Genomic DNA, 22,619 nt, shown 5'->3' on the forward strand with positions numbered 1-22,619 from the left:
CAACCAAAATGGCGGCTCTGGACGCGTTAAAACGTCTGGAATATTTATCTTTGGTATCCAAAGTGTGCACCGAGTTGGAAAACCATCTTGGTATGAGCGAAAAGGACATTGGTAAGCCCAATTGTCTTCTGGATCAATCAAACAGCTTTACTTGAATTTTTTGCTAATATTTTCTTGTTCGCTAGCTGAATTCATCATCAGCCTCGCAGACAAACATCCAACATTTGGAGAGTTTAAAGCGTCCTTGAAACAGAATGGAGCCGATTTTACAGTGGGTGTCGTGTAACATTAGATATGTTAAAGTTTCCGAAATTGACAATGATAAACGACGAATCATTATGTTGTTTTCTTCCAGGAAACGCTCACTAGTAACTTATTTAGAATCATTAAAACCATGCAAGCGTCCACGAGTCAAGGTTGGCTTTGTCTTCTTTTTCTGTTATATTTTTAACCATGAAAATTATATTTAATTAAATATATGATTTTCGTGTGCCACCCAACAGAAGAAAAACCCAAAAGTGAACAAGATAAACTGAAAGAAAAATATCCTGCCTTATGTAAACCTGATGATCCCGTGTGGAGGGTATGACATCAATATCTTTATGGGACGAATAATTAAAGTTTTGTTTAAGTATTGTCATATTGTTTTACATTTTCTCTCAGATTAAATCATGCCAACTCAGTAAAAACGATGAGCAAGTTGCTGCATCAGCCATGAAGGAGCTTGAGAGGCTCAAGCCTGGGTCAGTTGAATGCATAAAAACACAAACGCAATTTTGTCAGTTTACGAGTTTGAATGACATTATTGTCATTCTGTCGGAACAAACAGTTTTGCAGACAAGGAGAGCGCTCAAAAGCGCCAGTTCTCCGGGTCACGGGGTCGCGATGGCGAGACGAGCGGCAAGCGGCCACGGAAACGACCGTCCCGCTGGAGCGACCGACCGCCGAGCCCGCTCCGGGAGGACGCGGTCCCGGATCCGAAACCGCTGTCCGACGTTCCCGTGGTGGGCGACATCTACTGCGGGAAAGTCTCCAGCGTGATGCAATTTGGATGCTTTGTGCAGCTCGAAGGCCTTCGGTAATTATTATTTCATCGACTTGCATTGTCTAATTTCAGACTTTTCAAACCTACCTGATGCCTATTTTCGCAAAAGACTTCAAATCATTAAAAAAACAAAAAAAACAAACACACTTTTTCTGAAAAACCTGAGCATGCAATTCCCAGGAAGGAAATCAAAAAAGTTGTTATGATTAGAAAATTTGAAAATTGGCATTCATTTCATGAAATTTTAAAGATAATGTGATACTGGGATAGAAAAGTCTTTCTTCAAAATGATTTTTTTTTTCTGTATCGAGAGTACGCTTGTCCTCTAAAAACGCTTGGGTCAGAAAAAAAAGAATAGAAGAATACATAAGAAAAGAATCATGGAAAATTGCTTTTCAGTTCATGAAATCTTCAAGAAAATACTATACTGAAAGAGAAAGGTATTTCTTTTCTTTCATTTTTTTTTCTTTTCTTTTTGTCGTGTGTATCGAATTGGGCCAAAAAAATAAATTAATAAATGATGTGACCGACAGAAAAGTGTTCTGCACTAGAAAGCATGAATTTGCTGATACCTGCAGAAACCCTGTGATCATTTTGCACCTTCACGTACCCCAATTTGAAAACCGCCGGATTAAAAATGTCCGCAGGAAGCGCTGGGAAGGCTTGGTGCACGTGTCGGAGCTACGCAAGGAAGGCCGGATAGCAGACGTGTCGGGCGTGGTCAGCAGAGGACAAAAAGTCAAGGTCAAAGTCCTGTCCATGACCGGAACCAAGGCCAGCCTCAGCATGAAGGTCAGTTCCAGGCAGAGGAGAACGGCGGACTCCAAAGAACTCCTTTCGACCAACTTGGAATCCTTCTTCCAGGACGTGGACCAGGAAAGCGGCGAGGACCTGAACCCCAACCGCAGGAGGAGCTTCGGAAGCGGCGGGGACGGGGCCGTGAGGAATCCCGACTTTCCCGTGAGGAATCCCGACTTTCCCGCCGAGGTCTGCGTGGTGGAGAGTGAGGAGAACCCCAGCGAGCAAAAGAGGATGGCCAAGATCACCGACCTGGAAAAGTGGGAGATCAAACAGGTCAGCAGGCATCACAGATAAGTTGCCCGGCACCAATAGATGGAGAGCAAATAGTTTTTTCCCCCCTCGTCCAGATGATTGCCGCCAACGTGCTCCCCAAGGAGGAATACCCGGAATTTGACGAACACATGGGTATCCTTCCCAACTTTGACGACGAGGAAGGTAAGCGTTTTTGTTTTTTTTTTGTCTCCTCTTGTGGCCATGTGCTAATGTGGTGATCATGTGACCAGATGTGGACGTGGAGATCGACCTGGTGGAGGAGGAGCCGCCCTTCCTGCAAGGTCAGACCCGGTGGAGTACCAACATGAGTCCCGTCAAGATCATCAAGGTACTTTCTTGGAATAAGTGTTTTGGCTTGTGGTTTAATTCTCAAAATTGCGGTTTTTTTTTTTTTTTAAATCTACAAATGTTTGGCTTTTGAGAGTGTATTTTAATGCCTATAAAAATGCCTGTCTGAGAAAAATGGAATCAGTGAGGACTTTTACTGATTTAAAACACACATCACAACAAAAAAAAGATGGGACCCATGAGCGCGTGCAGCTAACAAAGTGTTGTGTGCGTTTAGAATCCGGACGGCTCGCTGTCGCAGGCGGCCATGATGCAAAGCGCCTTGGCCAAAGAGCGGCGCGAGCTCAAGCAGGCGGCCCGAGCCAACGAGTTGGACCGCATCCCGACCGGCCTCCACAAGAACTGGATCGACCCCATGCCGGACTGTGAGTGCCGTCGTTTTTTTCTTTTTCACTCTTGCAGTATTTTGTTTAATCCTTTGATCTTAACATCAAAGGCATTTCACATTAAAGGGTAAGCATTGAAAAAAGAGAGGAGGGAGCTGAAATTTCACCCAACAATTTACACCGTTGAACTAATCAACATAAAATTGACATTAGCTACGGCTAACATTGTACATAGTCACATAAAACACATATAACATTCCACTTTGGGCTGTTACCGTTACCGTTGTTAGCACGTCATTAGCACTTTAGCGATGATATCACAAAGGTTGCAGCTCACATAACCCAAACTAAACTTAAGTAAACTTACATGCTCAAAAATAACCCCAAAATAAATATTGTTTCTGTGGACTTGTAAATGATTCTTGGATCACTGGGAATGTAAAATCAAAACATACAAATGAAACGTCCTAAAAAGGTGTCCCCCACACACCAGCATCTCAAGGCAAACAACTGAATTGGATTCATATAGTCAACTGCTATAATTATTGTGTAATTTCGAGATTTTACCAGCGTTTCTTTTTTTTTTTAAATTTCTTTGAGTGATATATTTTGAATATAATGCTCTAATGTAATTCTAATATGAATTTACTGTTTTGAGGCCTGTTTGTTATTTAATGATATTCACTTAAAGGGTTTAGGAGCATTTGGGGGGCTTGGATCAGATCCCAGATCCAAGCTGACTTTTTGTTTTTCCGCTCCTTGGCTGCAGACGACGGGCGGCAGATCGCCGCCAACATGCGGGGCATCGGCGCCCCGCCCGTCAACGTTCCCGATTGGAAGCGCTACGCCTTCGGGGGGAACCAGGTGTCCTACGGCAAGAAGACAGAGTTGTCCATCCTGCAGCAGCGGGAGGGTCTTCCCATCTTCAAGCTCAAGGAGCAGCTGGTTCAGGTCCCAAATGACGCTCGCACAAACAGGAAGTCCAGCCGTCCCACGCTCTTTTTTTTTTTCTTCTAATGTTCTCCCTCTCCTCGACTGCGCGCAGGCGGTCCACGACAACCAGATCCTGATCGTGGTGGGCGAGACGGGTTCCGGGAAGACAACGCAGATCACGCAGTACCTGGCCGAGGCCGGGTACACGGCGCGCGGCAAGATCGGCTGCACGCAGCCCCGCCGCGTGGCCGCCATGTCCGTCGCCAAGAGGGTCTCCGAAGAGTACGGATGTCGCCTGGGGCAGGAGGTGAGAAAAAAATGGAAAAGTGGCTGACTGCGTCCAACAGGGGGCACCAGTGCACTTGACATTTGAACTACAGTTCAAAAGTCTGAACTGGAAGTTGATTTCATTTATTATTTATTTTGTGAATTTTGCATATGGTGGCTCTCAAAAACAAGCATCATCATGAAGTTGTGAAACAAAAATTGGGGTAAAAACAAAGACTGCAAACGCAAAATTATTTTATAATTTAAATTGTGCATATCATTCAGCCGATTAATTTGTCATTGGGATATTATTCATCCACTAAAAAAAAATTCTATCAAAATCAATACAATAATGTCCGCTTTAGGCTAAAAACTTTAAATGATCAATATGAAGCTCATGTGACCGAAATACGTGAGCGAACTGTTTTCCCAGGTGGGCTACACGATCCGTTTCGAGGACTGCACCAGCACCGAGACGCTCATCAAGTACATGACTCACGGGATGCTGCAGCGGGAATGTCTGGTGGACCCCGACATGAGCCAGTACGCCCTCATCATGCTGGACGAGGCCCACGAGAGGACCATCCATACCGACGTCCTCTTCGGGTTGCTCAAAAAGGTAACCCGGATCCTCACGGGTTCGGACCGGAGTCGCCAGAGCTTTCCCTCCCTCCCGCAGACGGTGCAGAAGCGCAAAGACCTGAAGCTCATCGTGTCGTCGGCCACGCTGGACGCCGTCAAGTTCTCGCAGTACTTCTTCGAGGCGCCCATCTTTACCATCCCGGGTCGGACCTTCCCGGTGGAGATCCTCTATGCCAGGGAGCCCGAAACTGACTATCTGGACGCCGGTCTCATCACCGTCATGCAGATCCACCTGACCGAGCCCCCTGGTAGGCTAAATCCTCTTGCAATCCACGCTAATCTACTAGTGTGTTTTTGTAATACCCCGATTCGCCACAAGGAGGTGCCCAAACTCAATAAATATCAACGAAATGGCAATTACTGTATTTTTCCGACTACAGTGCACAAGAGATTTGTGCAGGAAGATGGTACGTGGGTGTTTTATCTTTTTTTTTTTTTTTTCATATATTTACATTTTCAAGTAAGAGCAGCACCAACATAAGGAAAAGGTTGCTGTTTGAAGTCCAAAATTTACAGTCATCTATTCTTTATTATTCATTTTAATTATAAAAATGTTTTGGGCCAACTTACAGGTATTCTAGTAGGTCAGCTATTGACAGATTAACACAGGCGAGCGTTTAAAATAAAAAAAAAGGAAAATAGAAGGGTTCCGGTTAAAATCTCTGGTTCTGATTTCTCCAGGTGACATCCTGGTGTTTCTGACGGGGCAGGAAGAGATCGACACGGCCTGCGAGATCCTCTTCGAGCGCATGCGGCTGCTGGGCCCGGACGTTCCGCAGCTCATCATCCTTCCCGTTTATTCCGCGCTGCCCAGCGAGATGCAGACCAGAATTTTTGAGCCGGCGCCGCTAGGCAGCAGGAAGGTAAACGCAGCCAAGCGTGAACAGCGATACACATGTAATTACGTAAAAATACGTATCATTGAGAAGCACCGCTTAAAGTAAAATGTTGTGAATAAAACCAAAATTCCCACGTCATAGTATTTAGTTTATTCTCAGAATTCTTACTTCAAAGTCAAAACTTTGACCACTTCGTATTTTTCAGAATTCTGAATCGTCTCAAAACTTGGATTGAATTAATTCTGAAAATAGCGTGAGGAAAAGAATCTGGACTGAGATTAAGTCAAAATTGTCAAAATTTTGATTTTCAGATATCTCACTTAACTTCTCAGAATTCTCTCTTCAAAATTAGCATCCACTTCAAAGTTAGCATTCGGAATTCTGAGATAAAGGTGTAAATTCTGCTGAGTTTTTTTGTTGTCCTCACTGGCCCTAGTCCTCTAGTGTAAAAATGTGTTATGTAAAAAAACAAACAGGTGAGATTTGTGTCGAAATACAACAATTGCAAGCTTCCAATGTTTTTTTCTTACGATGCCAACCGTCAGGTGATCATCGCCACAAATATCGCCGAGACGTCCCTGACCATCGACGGCATCTACTACGTGGTGGACCCCGGCTTTGTCAAACAGATCGTTTACAACTCCAAGACGGGTATCGACCAGCTGGTGGTCACGCCCATCTCGCAGGTACAGCTTCCCAGTTCCGCCTGGCTACTTGAGCCCGTCACACAAACATGTCGGAACCCCCCCCCCGCCCCCAGGCCCAAGCCAAGCAGCGCTCTGGCCGCGCCGGCAGAACGGGTCCCGGCAAGTGTTACCGCCTGTACACGGAGCGAGCCTACAGGGACGAGATGTTGACCACCAACGTGCCCGAGATCCAGAGGACCAACTTGGCCAGCACCGTGCTCTCCCTGAAGGTACCCGCCCACCCTGCTCTGACATCACATTCAAATGAAACACGTGTTGAACATGTTTGCGCCTCCTCCACCAGGCAATGGGCATCAACGACCTGCTGGCCTTCGACTTCATGGACGCCCCTCCCATGGAGACGCTGATCACGGCCATGGAGCAGCTGTACGCCCTGGGGGCGCTGGATGACGAGGGGCTCCTCACAAGACTCGGGAGAAGGGTGAGGAAGATCGCCGGCCGCGTCCTTCCGTCGGATTTTCTCGGATTCCTGACGCGTGCGGCGTTCCCGTCCAGATGGCGGAATTCCCTCTGGAGCCCATGCTGTGCAAGATGCTGATCATGTCCGTGCATCTGGGATGCAGCGAGGAGATGCTCACCATCGTGTCCATGTTGTCCGTGCAGAACGTCTTCTACAGGCCCAAGGTTAGCCACCAACTAATCTTCTTGGACTCCTTCCAACTGCCTTCGACGGCTATAAGACGTCAACTTTCTTGAACTCATTCACTACCATTGACGACAATTGACGCTTTCTTTCATTTACGCATTCACTGCCATGGACGTCTGTAGACGTCAAAAATGTATTTCAGCTCAACACACAGTGCGCAATGCAAAAATGTAGTCAGTCATTTAAAAAAATACAGAAGTAGATTAGGACTAGTTGTCTGAAAAAAATTGTCCTGTTAAAATTGTACTTTGCATCCTTGTTGATTGATTGTCAGGACAAGCAGATCCAAGCGGACCAGAGGAAGGCCAAGTTCTTCCAGCCCGAAGGCGACCATCTCACCCTGCTGGCGGTCTTCAACTCGTGGAAGAACAACAAGTTCTCGGGCCCGTGGTGCTTCGAGAACTTCATTCAGGGGCGCTCGCTCAAAAGAGCGCAGGACATCCGCAAGCAGATGCTGAGCATCATGGACAGGTGAGCGTTGCCGCCCCGCCGCCGCCCCAAGTCGTGACTTCCTGCCGTCCGCAGGCACAAGCTGGACGTGCTGTCCTGCGGCAAGTCCACCGTGCGTGTCCAGAAGGCCATCTGCAGCGGTTTTTTCCGCAACGCTGCCAGGAAACACCCCCAGGACGGCTACCGTACCCTCATCGACCAGCAGGTGGTGTACCTGCACCCGTCCAGCACGCTCTTCAACCGCCAGCCCGAATGGTGAGAATCTGCTGAGCTTTTCATCATCCTTAGCTTTAATTTTGCTATAAGAGCAATTGTTTGATTTTATTTGGATTTTAATCAGCATTGAGCAGCATTTTTGGAGAAACGTGCATGAAGGATGAATTGGTCATCTTACGAATTATAGGCAAAATCTGAACGTTTTTACTACTAAAACCGTCTGAATAGGTGAACTATCCCTTTAATTATAATAACCTAGGTTAGCATTAGCATGTTAGCACGCCGAACAATTTGCTTGACGTTCTCCAGGTTGGTCTACCACGAGCTGGTGCTGACCACCAAGGAGTACATGCGCGAGGTGACCACCATCGACCCGCGCTGGCTGGTGGAGTTCGCGCCCGCTTTCTTCAAGGTGTCCGACCCCACCCGCCTCAGCAAGCAGAAGAAGCAGCAGCGCCTGGAGCCTCTCTACAACCGCTACGAGGAACCCAACGCCTGGAGGATCTCCAGAGCCTTCAGGCGACGCTGACTACGTGCCGGCATCAGGTAAGAAATGTTGGTTTTCGACTTCAACTTTAGTTAAAATACTGAACGATACAAAAACGCTTGAACAGGAAATGTAATTAGATTATTTGATCAATTATTATTAATGAGACTATTTCGCTAAAAATGTTCAGTAGTCACACTCCTTATATATATGGATAAATATGGATAAAAATAAGTAGTTGAGACTTGTAGTGGTGTATAATTTGGAGTATTTATTATGCAATCTCTTGATCCACGGTCGTTTTCGGGGGCCTCAGAGGTGTCAAGCAGCCTCGGAAAACAAAACTCCCTCGTGAGATTAATTTAGAACAAAAACACCGTAGCTGTATATACAAGTGTGGAAGGGGTGGGGGGTGCACGTGGCCGGGGGAGGTATGAAGATGCATCGGGATACAGCGAAGGAAAGGGTACGGTTTTAGTACATGTAGGCTTTGGAGTAGGGTTGGGGGGCGTGGGGGGTGTGTTCGGCGGCGTTGTAGGGCGGCCCCCCCTCGTCCAGGTGGGACAGCGGTACGGTGTCCTCCTCGTTGACGTAGCGCTCAAACTCGGCTTTCAGGCTGGGCCGCTGATTGTCGGGGAACGCCAGCGAGATGAGCGCCTCGGGCTCGCACACAAACTTGTACACGTAGCGCTCCCCCGCCACCTGGGTGCGCCAAAGCACACTTGCTGAGTAAAACGGTCCAGCCGGATGACTTTTTTTCAACATTTTTACCTTCTGCATGATTCCCTTCTCGTAGTAGTAGCGCAGAGAGCGACTCAGCTTGTCGTAGTTCATGGCGGGACGATTCTTTTGCATCCCCCACAGTCGGGCAACCTGAGGAGTGGATTTTTTTTTTTTAATCCAATGGCAATTGCAATCAAACTAACGTGTACAACAAAACCTGCTAACCGTTTTTGAGGGTTCTGCCTGACCATGGTTTTATGTTTATGTTATGTATTAACCGCTGGGAGTCAAACTGCTTCACGAAGCATCTCGAAGCTTCATTATCCCATCTCAAAACCTCATTCACTGCCATTGACAGCTATGATGTCCATGTGACTTTGTCCTAACATCGTAACTTTGTTTTCAACGCATAATTATTTTCCTTTTCTTCGCAGCGTGGCCCTAACGCCCACTCGCAACGTTGTCCAAAAGTTTGCACCTTGGAAATGCCTTACATGGAGAAGGGATATTTTTTGAAAGTGGAACCGGTCCTGCATGTATTCCCGCATGGTGCGAGCAGGCACGCAGCGCGGCGTTGGTTTGATCCCTGAGTGCTCTCAGCCTCTAATTGCACTCGTACATTTTTAATGCCCTGTGAAAACGTAATGGAAGAGCGCAGCAGTGTTTGGACGCAGCCCAAATGGACGCCCCGTCATAACGTCGCTAATTGGACAATTACGGCCAGATCGCACTTCACCTTTGAAGCTGCTGTTTTTTGTTTTTTTGCTTTTTTTAAATCATCAGTTTGAGAGGCTGTGAATGGATTGGATGTTGCGTTGGACTAGCCGAGTAAACCTTTGGCATGATGGGAGCTTTTAGACAACATGATTGACTGAATGTACTGTATGTATATAATATGAATTGAGAAATTACTATTTTGCTATTAGCCAAGGCTTTGGCGCCATCTTGTGGCACCGTAAGAAAGAAACGCTACCTCTTCGGGTTCGATGAGCTTGAACTCCATTCCACGGCCGGTCCAGGCGATGAAGTGCGAGTTGCCGGGGTCGTCCAGCAGGGCCACTAGGAACTGCCACAGCTGAAGTGATCCTCGCCGCTGGTAGGGCGTCCCCTCACGGAACACGCCGCCGCCTCCACCGCTCGCTTCTTGCTTCACCTCGCCTGCGAAGATTTGGTCCATTCAAAAGGTTGTTCATGCATTTTTCATTCACGTAAACATAACTGCCATTTTAATAATGAAAAATGTTTGTGGGCACTTTATGCATTTTTCTAAAAATTACTGTTTTTTTTTCATAAATATCAAAATTTCCAGTTATGGTCTCCAATATGGGGATCCCAGCGTAAAAAAAAAAAAACACTAATCATGTTTATACGCGGGGCAAAGGATAGTTGAAAGGGTCAGTAACGGCAATGTAAGATGGCTGCCTCGTGGCTTCATATATATATATATATATATATGTTCGTGACGTCATATATATGACGTATGTGGGCGCATGCATAGCGTCTTGTGGCGCGCTCTTCAAGATTCAATATCCGGAAGTGTTTGCGCACCTTTGGAAATGTTTGACTAATGACAATTCCTGTGTATTCATTAAAAAAAGTGCACTCAGGTGGTTTATCAACACATCGGTCGTTACTTCGCTGTTGGACTCTGAAGCCGAACTAGACAGTCAGCAAACTTTTACGGTGGACCGAAGAAACGGACTCTCCCAAGTTAGTTTAGCACTAGCTAGCTAGTTAACTAGCTGTCATAGTTTGCTAGCTAACTAGCTAGCCGTCATAGATACGACGGAAATGATCGAGGGACCCAGATGGACATAAAAGTTTATTCTTAGCAAAAAAAAAAAAAAAAAAAAAACCTGGCTGGGTTCTCCTGTTGTCCAATGTACGGCGAAGGATCCCGGAGGTTAAAGTAAGTCTGACATTTTTGTAAATAAATTACGATAATTAATTTTACAGGTTTTTGTAGTCATACTACTACTAAAACCTACTTTCGTTTTATAAATAATGACCCTAAAATGCTTAACTATGAATCGTCATTATAAAAAGTCTTACTACACAGTACATCGTGTAGTAAGACTTGTTTATCCAAAAAAAAAAAAAAATCCTCATCATGAATTTCTTTATAATTCATTCATTCTGCTCTGTTTAATTTTGCGGAATCGTGCCATTTTAAAAAACCTGATTATAATTGTATTTGTCTTATCTAATTTTATTTAAAAACGCCTGACCTACCATGACTTTAAAAGAATGTCATACTGTAAATGATTTCTTGCTAAACATCACGTGACGTTTGAGACCTACTATATATATCTACATCATGTCTTTTGAAACAATGCGTGACCGATGTCCTCTTAAAAAAAAAAAATCTCATTAAATACAGCATATCTTACTTCACCCCTTGTCATCCAAAGAAAATGGTATGCATTTAATTCTCATGTGTGGTGAGTATCGTGTATTTACTTAAATGTTATTTGTCATGTGCTTCGATAGAGCTTCCATGTTCCATTTGGTGACGGAGTTAAAAAGTGGATTAAGTCGAGTAAGGCGCCAAATACACTGTCTGCAACTGGTTCCGCTTGGAAGACATCACCAGAGTATGTTGACATGCACGAAACAATATGAGTCGATGGAGCTTGATTGTACGGCGTAAACAAGAGCGGAAATGCGAGACTCGCTAAAAGCGAGAAGGGGCACACGTCAGCGCCCTGAGGCACACCGCGCCATTCCCAGGAGTTCTCACGCTGAAACAAAAGCCGCTAAACTTCAATTCGGGTGTCTCGCGTTTCCTTGTGAGAGATAACTCACCTTCGAACTTTTCCGGGACCACGCGGGAGTCGTTCTCGAACCCGTAACCTTGGCAACGACAAGAACAATTTGCGTCAAGTGTTTCGCAGGCAAACAACTTCTTTTTTGACAGTCGGGCAAAACAGCGACACAAACAAGCTGCTGATATCACAACAGCCGATCAAAACACTTCTAATAATCTTATGTTTTAGGGTCTCAGGGTTTGACTTCTCAGGAAACTTTAATCATGGAAAATGGATGGATTAAAAAAATTGTATGCAAAATGATTGAAAAAAAGTGTTTTTTTAAGCTTATAAAGAAAACTGCATTTTTATTAATATACATAATAAATATATAATACTTGATAATCATTTCTTAATATTTAAACAGAAAAAAGTTACTTTTTGAAATTTACATGTATGAATAACTTTGGCCCAGTGGAGAAAATTTTTACACTCTGCAAATGTTGTTTGCGTTTTGGGGGCAAGCCTTACTTTCAGGGGCCGGCTGGGGGGTCGGGTAGGCTTCACCGTGGTGATACATGGAAGAACATCCGGACACATCTACAAAGAAAAAAAAAAAGGGAAATGGCAGATACAAGATTAATTCAAATGAACACATTAGTTTTTATGAGAGAAAAAAAAATGCGCGCATTTGTTACTGTGTTCGGCCTCAGGAAGAAAAACAAGCGAGCGGAATGAGCACAAAAGGTGCAGCCAGTGAGTCACTGCGGCGGAATGCAACGCTTCCCATAAGACGCCGGCCACGGCGTGCGATCGATGCCACGCTGCCAGCGCCTTGCTTAGATTTCCACAATAACGAACCGCCATTCGTTGTCATATCGCCGCTATATCAAAACTGTTAGGAGGAATTTCTATTTCTTGTCAAATAGATATTTATATAAAAACTAACAGGTAACACATGCTAAAGTGTACAAAAATAAGTGAAACACGCTCAATATATGCTGTTAACTTGAAAAAAGAGGTATTACAATATTATAATTATAATTAAAATGAAGGTGGAAGAAAAAGAAAGTTTGTTGTTGGTCTTTGGAAAAGGGTGGGTGTTTTAGAAAAGCGGGTATTTTTTTTCCTCAAGAAAATTCTGTCAAATTATTAGGGATTGGCGAGTCCCGTTGCCATATAGCTAGCTGATACCTGGCCTTATTTCAAGGCATCGCTACATGCGGTGCTAGTTGATACCTGTAACGGAGCCATTTTCTGATCACAACTTAGAAATGACAAATTGCAAAAATAGAAATTTGCCGTAAATTTCATGAAATTTCGTTCAACTATTTTGTTTGTATGAAATCGACAAAAGTATTTGTGGTTTTAGTACTTGATATCAGTGACCTTTGACACATTCGATACGTGTATAATTCTGAAAAGTCAACATCTGTTTAAAAAAAACCCTCCAAAACAGTGAGGAAAAATGTGAAGTTTTTTGTTTGTTTTGGGGAAATTATTTCTTTTTTTTCTGGAGAAAGTGTTATTTTCCACGACGTTTCCAAATATTGTGCGTAAAAATCAAACGTTGACGTAAAGGGGACTCCGAGCCCAAAAAACGGGGGAAGTTTGGCGTCATGGCGCAATGTGAACACTGGGCATCTGTTGAGCGTCTGTCAACAGGTGTACCTTGATTCCTTTGAAGCTTCCCTTCAAGCTTCCGTTTCCAATATTCCGTCCTCTTGCCGGGGGGGCGGGGGCTTTGACTTGTGCTCGTCGGCTTCATCCAACTTGCACGTTTCTCCTTGCTTTCTTTTTTTGCCCGCTTCTTTTGCGTGTGCGTGTTAAACCGAGAGCTCGTTTTGTGTGGAAGCGCCGCTTTGCGCTCGCAGCTTGTTGTTGCTCAAACTCCTTCACCCCCCACCCATACTCCCCCCCCCCCCAACCTCGCGAGAGGTTCGGGTTACCGCGGCCACGCTCATTTTTCCATTATGAGTTGATGGGGCTGCAGCAAAAGGAAGCCGCTGGTGCAACGTGAAACCTGGCGGCCTCCGTCGGGGACTCTAGTCTTTCCTCTGCCCTCCATTTTCTCAATGAAATTCCTGCACCGCATCCAGGGAAGGGGGCGGGGGGAAGGTGTGAATGCGCCAGAAAATAACTTCTCCTTCCCTCTCGCTCTCTCTCTCTCTCTCTCTCTCTCTCTTTTTTTTCTTCCTCGAGTGTCCGAGGAGTGAAGTGGAGGGGAGGAGTCCACTTTGGTTCAGGGAGAAAAAGTTTGCTCCTTCACGGACATTTTGTTCCGCAGCTGGCTGAGATGACAAAAAAAAAAAAAAAAAAAAGGTGGGGGAGAAAAAGATTTGCCAAACAAGGACTCGTTTTATTAAGCCAGTAGAACTTTGGATATTTTTTCCACTGAAAACACTTAAGTGCAAACGCTCAAGACATCCATTTTGCTTCCACTCAAAATTAGTTTTTTTATTTTGTTTATTTATATAAGGATTTGAAGAATAAAGGGGAAGCAAATCAGATCAATTTTTTGAGAAGAAAAAAGCAATCTTGAGAGAAAAACCTTTACAGGAGAAATAAGGATTCTTTTCTCAAAATTAAATAAAGGTTCTTATAAAATCATCTCAAAATTTCTTGTAAAAAATATATACACTCGGCTCCTATTTCCGCTTATTTTCTCTTAAATTTTGATTCAAAAGAAAGGTAAAAAAAATTGTTAGTTTTTCCCATCTAAAATGGCAACTTTTAATAGGAAAAAAAACATCTAATAGAAACTAACCTACTAATTCATTACCCTTTTCTCCTTCAATTATGATCACTATATTCGTTGCACTTTTCAGTCATTTTGTGATTTTGGAATTAATTTTCTTTTATTTTAATACTTTTATCCTTGAACTATCACGTGACACTCCTGGTTAGCACGCGCACGCGTTTGCAACCTCCTCGCTCACCTGCGTCGTAGGCGTAGTCTGCGGGCTCCTGTTTGACCATCATATGCGCGGGCGGGAACCTGTGCGGGTGCACGTGCGAATGCGGGTGCTGGGGTCCGTGCGGCGGCGCCCCGTGTCCGCGGCCGTGCCCCGCCCCGGTGCCGTGCACCGCCACCTGACCCACCCGCTCGTACAGCGGGTCCATATATTCTTGCTTGAAGCTCTGCTGCAGGTAGGGCATGCAGGGGTCCGAGTGCTGCCGGTGGTAGCCCCCGCCCGGAGCCCCCCCGCCGCCGTGTCCCGCCGGGGCGGAGGGCATTCGCTGGAATGTCTGCGAAGGGAACTGGGGGCACACGGGCTCTCCCGAGGGGCCCTGATATCTGGAAGGGAGCGAGAGGCTTGACGCCGTTCCGGGTCGGCGCGTCGTAAAGCGCGACCGAGCGACGCTCACCTGGCGTTGACGGGGTACGCGTTGCTCGGCAGCGGCTGCGAAGCGGCGGCCGGGTTCATGTAGCCGGCGTCGGGCCGGCCGGCCGCCGCGGGTTTAGGCGAGTAATGCTGCTGCATGGGCGACATGGGGGTGCCCGGGCAGGACCTCTTGGCGCCCCCTGCGCTGGCCCTTTTCTGCTCATAGGCACTGCAGAAGACGCACAAAGCCATCTCAGAGCGCCGAATCGCACGCCGGAATCGCCGCCGTATTGCTTGCGCTTCTTGGCGAAGATGTCTCATTCATTGCCTGCTTGGAGATGGGCAAACCATTCTTGGGAAGAAAACCTCCGGACTTTTCTCAAGACTACAATCCTCTCTGGGGCCTGGAAATTCCTTTGGAGAGCCTCCTCTCTAGATTTGAAACGTCTTCCATGACTACAACATTCTGTCAGGACTAAACCTTCTTTTGGGGGACGAGGACCTTCTCTCTAATCCCGTGGTTTCTGTCAAGAATAGAATATTCCCTCTGGACTTCAATCTTTCTTGTGTCTTGAATTTCTTCTTGGGTCCAAAACCTTGCACCTTGAAACGTATCCCATGACTACAAAATTCTGTCAAGACTAGAAACTTCTTTTGGGGGACGAGGACCTTCTCGTTAATCCAGACCTTTCTCTCAACACTTGACTCTTCCCTCTGGAATTAAATCTTTTTTGGGTAATTTCTTTCAGGACTAAAATATTTTCATCGTACACAACCTTGGACTAAGCTTGCCTCATGGCCTTCGCTCTCGTGACCTCAACTTTTCTTGACTCAAGAACCTTCTCTCGTGACAACAGCATCTCCGGACTCTAACCTTTTCCCCAAACTAGCACCTTCACTTAGGACTAGAAACCTCCCCTTCTTTTCTCAAGACTCTAAGGCGGATTAGAACTTTCTCACTTGGGACTTGAAGATCTCGTCACACTAAACCCTTCCCTTTTGGGACCCGAGCCTCCTTCGGGTCTAGAACCTTCTCTTGTGACGAGAAACTCTCTGGGTTACAACCTCTCCCTGGACACCTTCCCTTGAGACCGGAACCTCGGGACTACAGCTTTAGAGGTCAAAAGGAATGTGCACCTGGCATAAAGGCACTGCTCTCCACTGGCGGCGTAGCCGAAGTTGGGCTTGTGGCTGCATGACTGGCTGGGGTCCGAACCCGGGCTCTGCGGCTCCTTCTTGATGGTGACGGGCGGGCTGTGAAAGGCCACCGCTATCGACACACGCAAAAGACAAAACACACGACGTCAGCTGCGGGATTCAAAAGCAGCGGAGCGTTTGCTGCGACCCGAAAGACGAGACGTTAATTTTCCCGGGTAGTCGGTTGAGCAAGGCAGCTTGATTTTTAACTTGACGATTCGCGTCTTCACTCAAACGTTCACCGCGCCGTTCTTGAGGAGAACGAAGCACATTCCGGGACAAAGTCTCCTTGACTCCGGCAGACACAACAGCCGACTTCCTCAAAGCCAAACAAGTCGGCCGGGCCGGCCGCAGGGGCAAACGTCACACCTGCGTGCCGACCATGCACACCGACGCAAAAGGGGAATTCTTTCCCACTCGCATCCAGATGTTGACTTTTGGCGCCACGCGGACAATCAGCTGATATTGACGCCGCAGCGCCGACCGAGCCGTCAATCAAAGGGAAAAGCTGGAGCGGGACGGGGGCGCTGCCTAATGGAACTTTCTAAGCCACCCCCCCGCCATTAAAGAAAAACATCCAAAGTGAGGCTTCAAGCTGTGCCGAGGGCCGCTGTTTATTATGTGAGGGGAGGCTTCGGGCCCCGAGACGCGTACAGGATGTTTTTCTGGTCCCGGCAGGGTAAACAGCAGCAGCTGTGCGCTTCCATATGGGGGAGGGCCGCATTCATTCATGTGTGTGTCTGGAATCTCTGTGGGTGTGTACCTGCGTGCGTGCGCGAGGGGCCGGCCCGGATAATTGCACGCTGCGCTTCATTCACAAAAAACACAGGCGCGGCGAGCATGTGTGCCCGAAAGTCAAAGAGCGTGATGATTTTCTCGGAGAGTCTTTTCAAAAAGGCGGGTTTTTTTGGGGTATTCCTTTTTTTTTTAATGGGTTTTTACAGTATACTTTTTGGAAGTGCACCTGAGTGATTCCCTAACAGCAACAACTATTGTGTCCGGCAAAATTCAAAACGATGTTCGGTTTTCTGGAATCCTCCGCCTCTGGCTAATGGGCATGGTTAGGAGAACCGGAACATTTCCCCACTTATAACGATAAGAACATACGATGAAACAAAGCAGATGTTTGGATTGAAGCGCGCCAGACGTCAAGTCCCAAAGATTCCCGGCAGCTCTTTTGATTGATAAACTGAAAAAGATCTGGTTCCACGGCGCGGTATATTTGCTGGAATTTTATAGCTAGCGCTTGTTGTCGTAGGGAGGGGGGGTCGGCTTAAGGAGGGGCGGGGAGGGGCGTACTTTTACATATGCAAATGTGGACCGTGGTGAGAGGTGGAGGATGCTGGGAGAAAGGTGACGGTCATGGCTGAGTGCTTTAGGAAGTAAGGGATCATTACATCAGAAAGGGGGGGGGCTTCCCATTCAACACACACACCACAAACAAATCGCACACACCCCCATTTCAACCCCACCCAATCCATCCAGCGCACATTGGCACACAATGGGCCTGTCAGCTGGGGCACACTAGTGGGAATATATGTCCAGTGGATTCCTGCGGGATTCCTAAAACACACAAGCGCCAGAGCCGCTCACCAAAATAAGCGCCCCTAAAAGCCATCAATCCGGAGAGACTTTCTTTGTTTTTTTTTTTTATTGCATTACTTCCCTCCTTGAATAACTGCTACGATGAAAAACGTGAATCAGAAACGTGCAACAAAATCCACGCCACCAAAAAAGAATCCTAGCCAATATTATTTGAAACATAAACGTAAACAACCACCGCTTTCCGCCCTTGATTTCACCAAACGTGTAATAACAGTTTTAGGAACGCTGACTGACAGTAAATTGTCTGTTTTTGCTGGCACACTGTACGAGCCAAACCATAACAACACTAAACCCAATATAAAAAAATATATTTTAAGAAGGCCGTTTCGATTGCTCCTTCCGTGGTTCAAAATCGTCACGATTTACCCGAGCCCAAAGTGACGTAATGGCCCATAACAGGCATCGGAAGCATGCTAACGTCGGGTCGACAAATCATCGCCGTCGCTTTCCGCGTGTTACCTCAAACAAAGTTCTTCTCGCCATGAAAGGGCGGGCGGTGGGGAAACCCGACGTAAAGACAGAACTGGATCTGGACAATCTTAAACGGGATGTTTATGCCAAACCCCTCTGGAAGTTTGGAGCTCACGACAGCCTCGCTGGCACTAACTCAACGGACATCAGCCCGATTGTCATAACACCACCGGACCCCCCCTCCCCACCCATCTCGGGGGTTATCTGCTCCTCCGTTTGCGTTAACCCCCCGCTCGCTCGCCAAATGCCGTGGATCAATGAAGCCACCGAAGAGCGTTCCAGCATGCTGCTTTGAAAGGTTAAAAAGGAAGCTATTGATTGACAAGAACGGATAATGACATTAGCAGAACAACAACGCAATCATTCAATATCCGACTGGTCCTTTTTGACACGGTTAAACAGTAAACGCCGCGCCCAGATACGAGCCCCCGTCACACTTTTATTACAACGTACAACCGACTGATGGATTATTTTAGGCCAATGCCGATTCCGATATTTGGCAGAATAGAATTCAGAGAAATTATTAATCAGCCAATTACAGCGGACCCCTGTGTGACAGCGTCCTCGGCTTATGTTGTTTTCATGTTGCGATGTGAAATACTGAGTTTTTTTTCATCCCCTCATTGGTATTTTCCCGGTTTTGCGACAAAAACAACTGTCATGACCCTAGAGGCTTGGCTGTATCTGTGTTGTTTCGTCTCCATCTGCAGGCGTTTTTATCAAGCCATCTTTATTATTTGACATATCGTTGCAGCCTTCTTTGAAAATCTCATTTCTGTTCAAACTTTTAACCTCAGGTAACTATCTGTTTAAAATGTTGTTTTTTTAAATTGAAACAAAGTGCCTAAAAATAACTCGCCAGTGATGGAGCAAAAAGAATAATAATAATAAAAAAAAGAAGAAGAAGAAAGTTAATGTATTTGTTTATTAATCATCTAATAATAGTCAATTAGTATTAGTTTAAATTTCAAACAAAAAAAAAATTGGCGAAAATCAGCAATTTTGCGGGGACCGTTTCCCACTTCGCTGGCTTCCGTGTAGAAAGCAAGGGAATATAAATTTGCAGTTTTGCACGATCTTCGCATAAAGGCGACTATATAATTGTGGCCCAAAACACACGCACACAAAAGCAATTCAAATGCAATCCATCTTTTTCTGCTATCCGGCATCATAAATCACACAGAGACACCCAGGCGGGAGAGGAAACGAGTCGACGGAACGCCATCCAAGTCTTCGTCCGAGTGCGGATCGCGCGGAAACATGTGCGGCACATGTGCTCTCCTCTCGGGTCACCGCGCAATCAGGAAGCCGGCCAGCTGGTCGCCGGCGGTCGCCGTCCCGCCAACGGATACCTTAGTGCGCTCCTATCGGATAAATCAATTTTTGAACGGGATTGACGAGAAACTCGAGTTTGAGTTATCGTGAAATGATAAAATATTCGGTTTGACAATGGTAAATGCAGCGCCTCCTGCTGGCCGTAATGAAAAACGCTCTCAATCTTAACACACAATCCCTTTAAGGAAACTTTCATTGAAGTTTTCAATTGACTTATTATTATAATCTTATAACCTTAACCCGAAAACTAATATCGACTCCAAATTATCATCTTTCTTCACGACTAATAATCGATACTGGCCCAGAAAAAAAACAAAAACATATCGGTTCTCTCCAGTCCTAAGTCTATTGTGAGAGTGGTATTACCAGCTCAATAAAATGATTTGTAAGATACATGACTCAATGGTGAGTTGTCAAAGGACTACCGATGATGAATGAAAAAAAAAAAAAATAGAAAGGAAAGTATCGCATTAACATCAGCGTGGTCAAGAAGTGGAAAACATGAGTCGTTGTGCCACAGTAGCCTTTGGTTGGCTAACAGGATGCGCGTGTGACCGACAGCCGTCATAGCTTTTCCGCAAATGTCACACTTTCACTTCCTTCTGCGTGAAAACCGCATTTCTGTGCCGCCGGAGCGAGTACCTATTTATCCCAGCGTGTCGGAACACAACAGTCATACAACAGTCAGTATTTACCGGCTAGCTTAATGCTAACATCCACCGCTAGCCAAACCGGCATTGATTGTGCTGCGTTACGCAAGTATTTTAACTTCTGCTAGCTGTAATGAGTCATTTCACCACCTTTGAAAATGGGAGAGCATTCCGCTGTCAATGATTTTCTTTAGCGAGAAAGAAAAAGACTGTTATGGATGTGTCCCGCACTAAAGAGGGGCGATAAACCCTGCCAGCGCCATAGAGCCTTGACGTGACGTGTCAACGACACGTTCCCCCCGCCGCGCACTCCGCTTCCAAATGTGCCGCGTTTGCGCTTCTGACAAACGGCAATCGAGCCGCCGTAAATCTTGCGCTCACATTGCGGGACAATACTTCCCTGTCCCGGGACGCGGGGGGGACGGCCCGCTACGGGCGAGGCCGGGATGTAATTAATCTGACACCATATTGACTCCTCAACCCCCCCCCCCCCCCCCCCCCCAATATAGCTATCCTCCGTTTAATGTTTAATGTAGCAATCGATGCATCCGCACGTTACTCAGATGATATAATGAGCTCCCGCTGCCTGATGGGATTATGGTGCACACAAGGAGCTTTAGAGGAAATATTGGCTGCGCGGGCGGGTGCAAACGCTTTGACTATAAAAAAGTGGTTCCTTGAATTACAAGATTAATTTGCCGCGTGTTTAATAAAAGAAAAACACACTTTTCTACGAAAACGTTGGTTTCATAAAGTGACACTTGCGTGCAGACGTAAGCTAGGTTCAAGTACAGCGGGCCCCCGGTTCACGACATAAATCCGTTCCGCGGTTGGGAAATGTAATCCAAATCTATGTTCATTCGCTGATGCGTGGAAAACCCCAGGTAAAAACATCCAAATAGTATTGTATGTGCTACTTATATATAATATACACGCATACAATTAAACAAAGGAGCTGAAATTTCACCCAGTTGGTGACAACATAAAATTCAACATGGCACTGCCACTAAGTTACCAGGAATGGGCCATCCCTTAGCTGTAATAATGACCGTTTGGAAGAAAACAGCCCAAAAATGCTCAAATTACCGCACATTAAAGAGATAGTGTGTAAGATCAAAAAGTATACGATGGAAATCCATTAAAAAATTAAAGGAATACCCCAAAAAACTGCATTTTCTTCAAGGGATAGTGTGTAAGAGTTAGAAGCGTTTTTCATCATGGCCAGCAGGGGATGCTGCAGGTGCTGCATTTACCATTGCGTGTAGTTATAACAAACATGGCTGCCTTTGGAGAAGTACCACCCCCCATGTAATGTCATTTCATTATAACTAGACTTATGATTACATTTATATAATGATACTGTTTTTGCAAGTTTTTGAATTTTACAATCCTTTACTCTTACACTTTTGAATGAAAACTGGTCTAAATCTTACACACTGTCCCTTTAAGGCTTAAACCAAGTTAGCTTCATCTTAATAAAAATACACAATTGTGCACTCTGCCATTCCGCGGCAACTGAATTTAGCCATAAACAACAAAAGCTGACACTTCTCAACGTAGCGTCCAAGGAGCCTCACCGCTTCAAATTAGCTGCACGCAATTCTTTTGCTCATCCCCTTAACAAGTCCCTCCCCCCTCCCCCCTCTCAATATCATGATGGGAATCTCTAAATGCTTCGCGACACGTTTGACCCGTACGTGTCTTAACTCTTTTTCCTGGAGCTGATTTATCGGCACTTTATCTCTATCAAGTCGTCTATCAGTTGCTCTGCTGGGGGGAGGGGGCGGCCGAGGATCGATGCGCCCCCCCCCCCCCCCCCCCCCCAAGCACGCCTCCCGGCTTGTGTCAGCGGGTCAACATAATCATGTGCACTCTGCGCGTGTGTAAACTGGACAGAAGTCAAACAGGAACGGTGGCCAAAATCAGCTCGTCCTACTGTGCAGCTAATAAGCAAACAATGAGTGAAAGGCAATTTTCCCCACAACGCTTGAATGCATCAGCCCTTTGCACATGACCACTCCGAGTGGAAGAGTCTATTCTTCTTCTTTATCATCACCATGAGCCTCGTTGCCATGATTCCGGAAAGAGGAGCCACACATGCCCCCCCCCGACACACACACACACACGCACACACACACAATTTTATCCATTCATAAAGCTCTGCTGCTTACCCCACTTAACCCCCTCCCCCATCCAAGTGATTATTTAACTGCTTATCTGCAACAAATCAACACGTCAGGCCTTACTGTACATAAAGACACTATAGATGTCACGCGAGGATTTTAAAGCACTACTCGGCGCCTTACTTGGAACCATGATCCCAAAAACGGAGGAAAGCTTCCCCCAATAAATATAGCAATAACTCAATTCACACCGAGCGCATTTTTAGGTGATCGTTGCGAATAAAAAAACAATATGACGTCGAAAGATGACATAATGCTCCCAAAAAAAAAAAAAAGCGAGCACAAAAACAAGCGTCTCTTAGGTGTCGCGAATGAGGGCCCGCCAAGCTCAGCTGGCTTTTCACAAGCGGCCCATTCATAAAAGCGCCGCCGCTTGTGTGCGAGTTTGTACTTTGCGTGCTC

At 46.0% G+C, this 22,619-nt stretch overlaps 3 protein-coding genes across 3 annotated transcripts in view; 2 read left to right on the plus strand and 1 right to left on the minus strand.

The window, feature by feature from the left end:
• Window positions 1-9,285, plus strand: LOC148409916 (ATP-dependent RNA helicase DHX8-like). The gene is made up of 23 exons (XM_088439751.1): window positions 1-111; window positions 186-271; window positions 356-416; window positions 504-583; window positions 664-743; window positions 830-1,078; window positions 1,693-1,837; window positions 1,910-2,119; window positions 2,194-2,281; window positions 2,350-2,447; window positions 2,685-2,832; window positions 3,563-3,744; window positions 3,839-4,033; window positions 4,427-4,883; window positions 5,317-5,498; window positions 6,020-6,160; window positions 6,235-6,390; window positions 6,465-6,602; window positions 6,677-6,805; window positions 7,102-7,298; window positions 7,353-7,532; window positions 7,803-8,039; window positions 9,138-9,285. The coding sequence occupies exons 1-22, from the start codon at window positions 9-11 to the stop codon at window positions 8,020-8,022; spliced, it is 3,525 nt and encodes a 1,174-aa protein (XP_088295877.1). The 5' UTR covers window positions 1-8; the 3' UTR covers window positions 8,023-8,039; window positions 9,138-9,285.
• etv4 (ETS variant transcription factor 4) overlaps window positions 8,246-22,619 on the minus strand; it is a 26,945-nt gene continuing 12,571 nt past the window's right edge. The window contains exons 5-12 of the mRNA XM_088439753.1: window positions 15,914-16,046; window positions 14,820-15,005; window positions 14,390-14,748; window positions 11,982-12,050; window positions 11,509-11,556; window positions 9,677-9,861; window positions 8,752-8,853; window positions 8,246-8,682 (exon numbers count right to left, since the gene is read on the minus strand). Of these exons, the coding sequence (XP_088295879.1) occupies window positions 8,455-8,682; window positions 8,752-8,853; window positions 9,677-9,861; window positions 11,509-11,556; window positions 11,982-12,050; window positions 14,390-14,748; window positions 14,820-15,005; window positions 15,914-16,046 (1,310 nt within the window). The 3' untranslated portion in view covers window positions 8,246-8,454. The remainder of the gene's footprint in view (window positions 8,683-8,751; window positions 8,854-9,676; window positions 9,862-11,508; window positions 11,557-11,981; window positions 12,051-14,389; window positions 14,749-14,819; window positions 15,006-15,913; window positions 16,047-22,619) is intronic.
• Window positions 9,291-22,619, plus strand: part of LOC148409918 (uncharacterized) — a 33,645-nt gene continuing 20,316 nt past the window's right edge. Inside the window, exons 1-2 of the mRNA XM_088439754.1 lie at window positions 9,291-10,612; window positions 11,194-11,297. Coding sequence (XP_088295880.1) covers window positions 10,584-10,612; window positions 11,194-11,297 — 133 coding nt within the window. The 5' untranslated portion in view covers window positions 9,291-10,583. The remainder of the gene's footprint in view (window positions 10,613-11,193; window positions 11,298-22,619) is intronic.

Source organism: Hippichthys cyanospilos, chromosome 17 (genome assembly GCF_059441005.1).
Source record: "Hippichthys cyanospilos isolate Australia breed blue-spotted pipefish chromosome 17, RoL_Hcya_1.0, whole genome shotgun sequence".
Classification (NCBI taxonomy): Eukaryota; Metazoa; Chordata; class Actinopteri; order Syngnathiformes; family Syngnathidae; genus Hippichthys; species Hippichthys cyanospilos.

What these genes read in the sequence shown, in the direction of transcription:
- LOC148409916 (XM_088439751.1), top strand. Translation starts at nt 9, where the DNA reads ATGGCGGCTCTGGACGCGTTAAAACGTCTGGAATATTTATCTTTGGTA. An exon ending in TGGTCACGCCCATCTCGCAG is followed by an intron (nt 6,161 to 6,234) that starts GTACAGCTTCCC and finishes CCCCGCCCCCAG; the next exon opens with GCCCAAGCCAAGCAGCGCTC. An exon ending in ACGTCTTCTACAGGCCCAAG is followed by an intron (nt 6,806 to 7,101) that starts GTTAGCCACCAA and finishes ATTGATTGTCAG; the next exon opens with GACAAGCAGATCCAAGCGGA.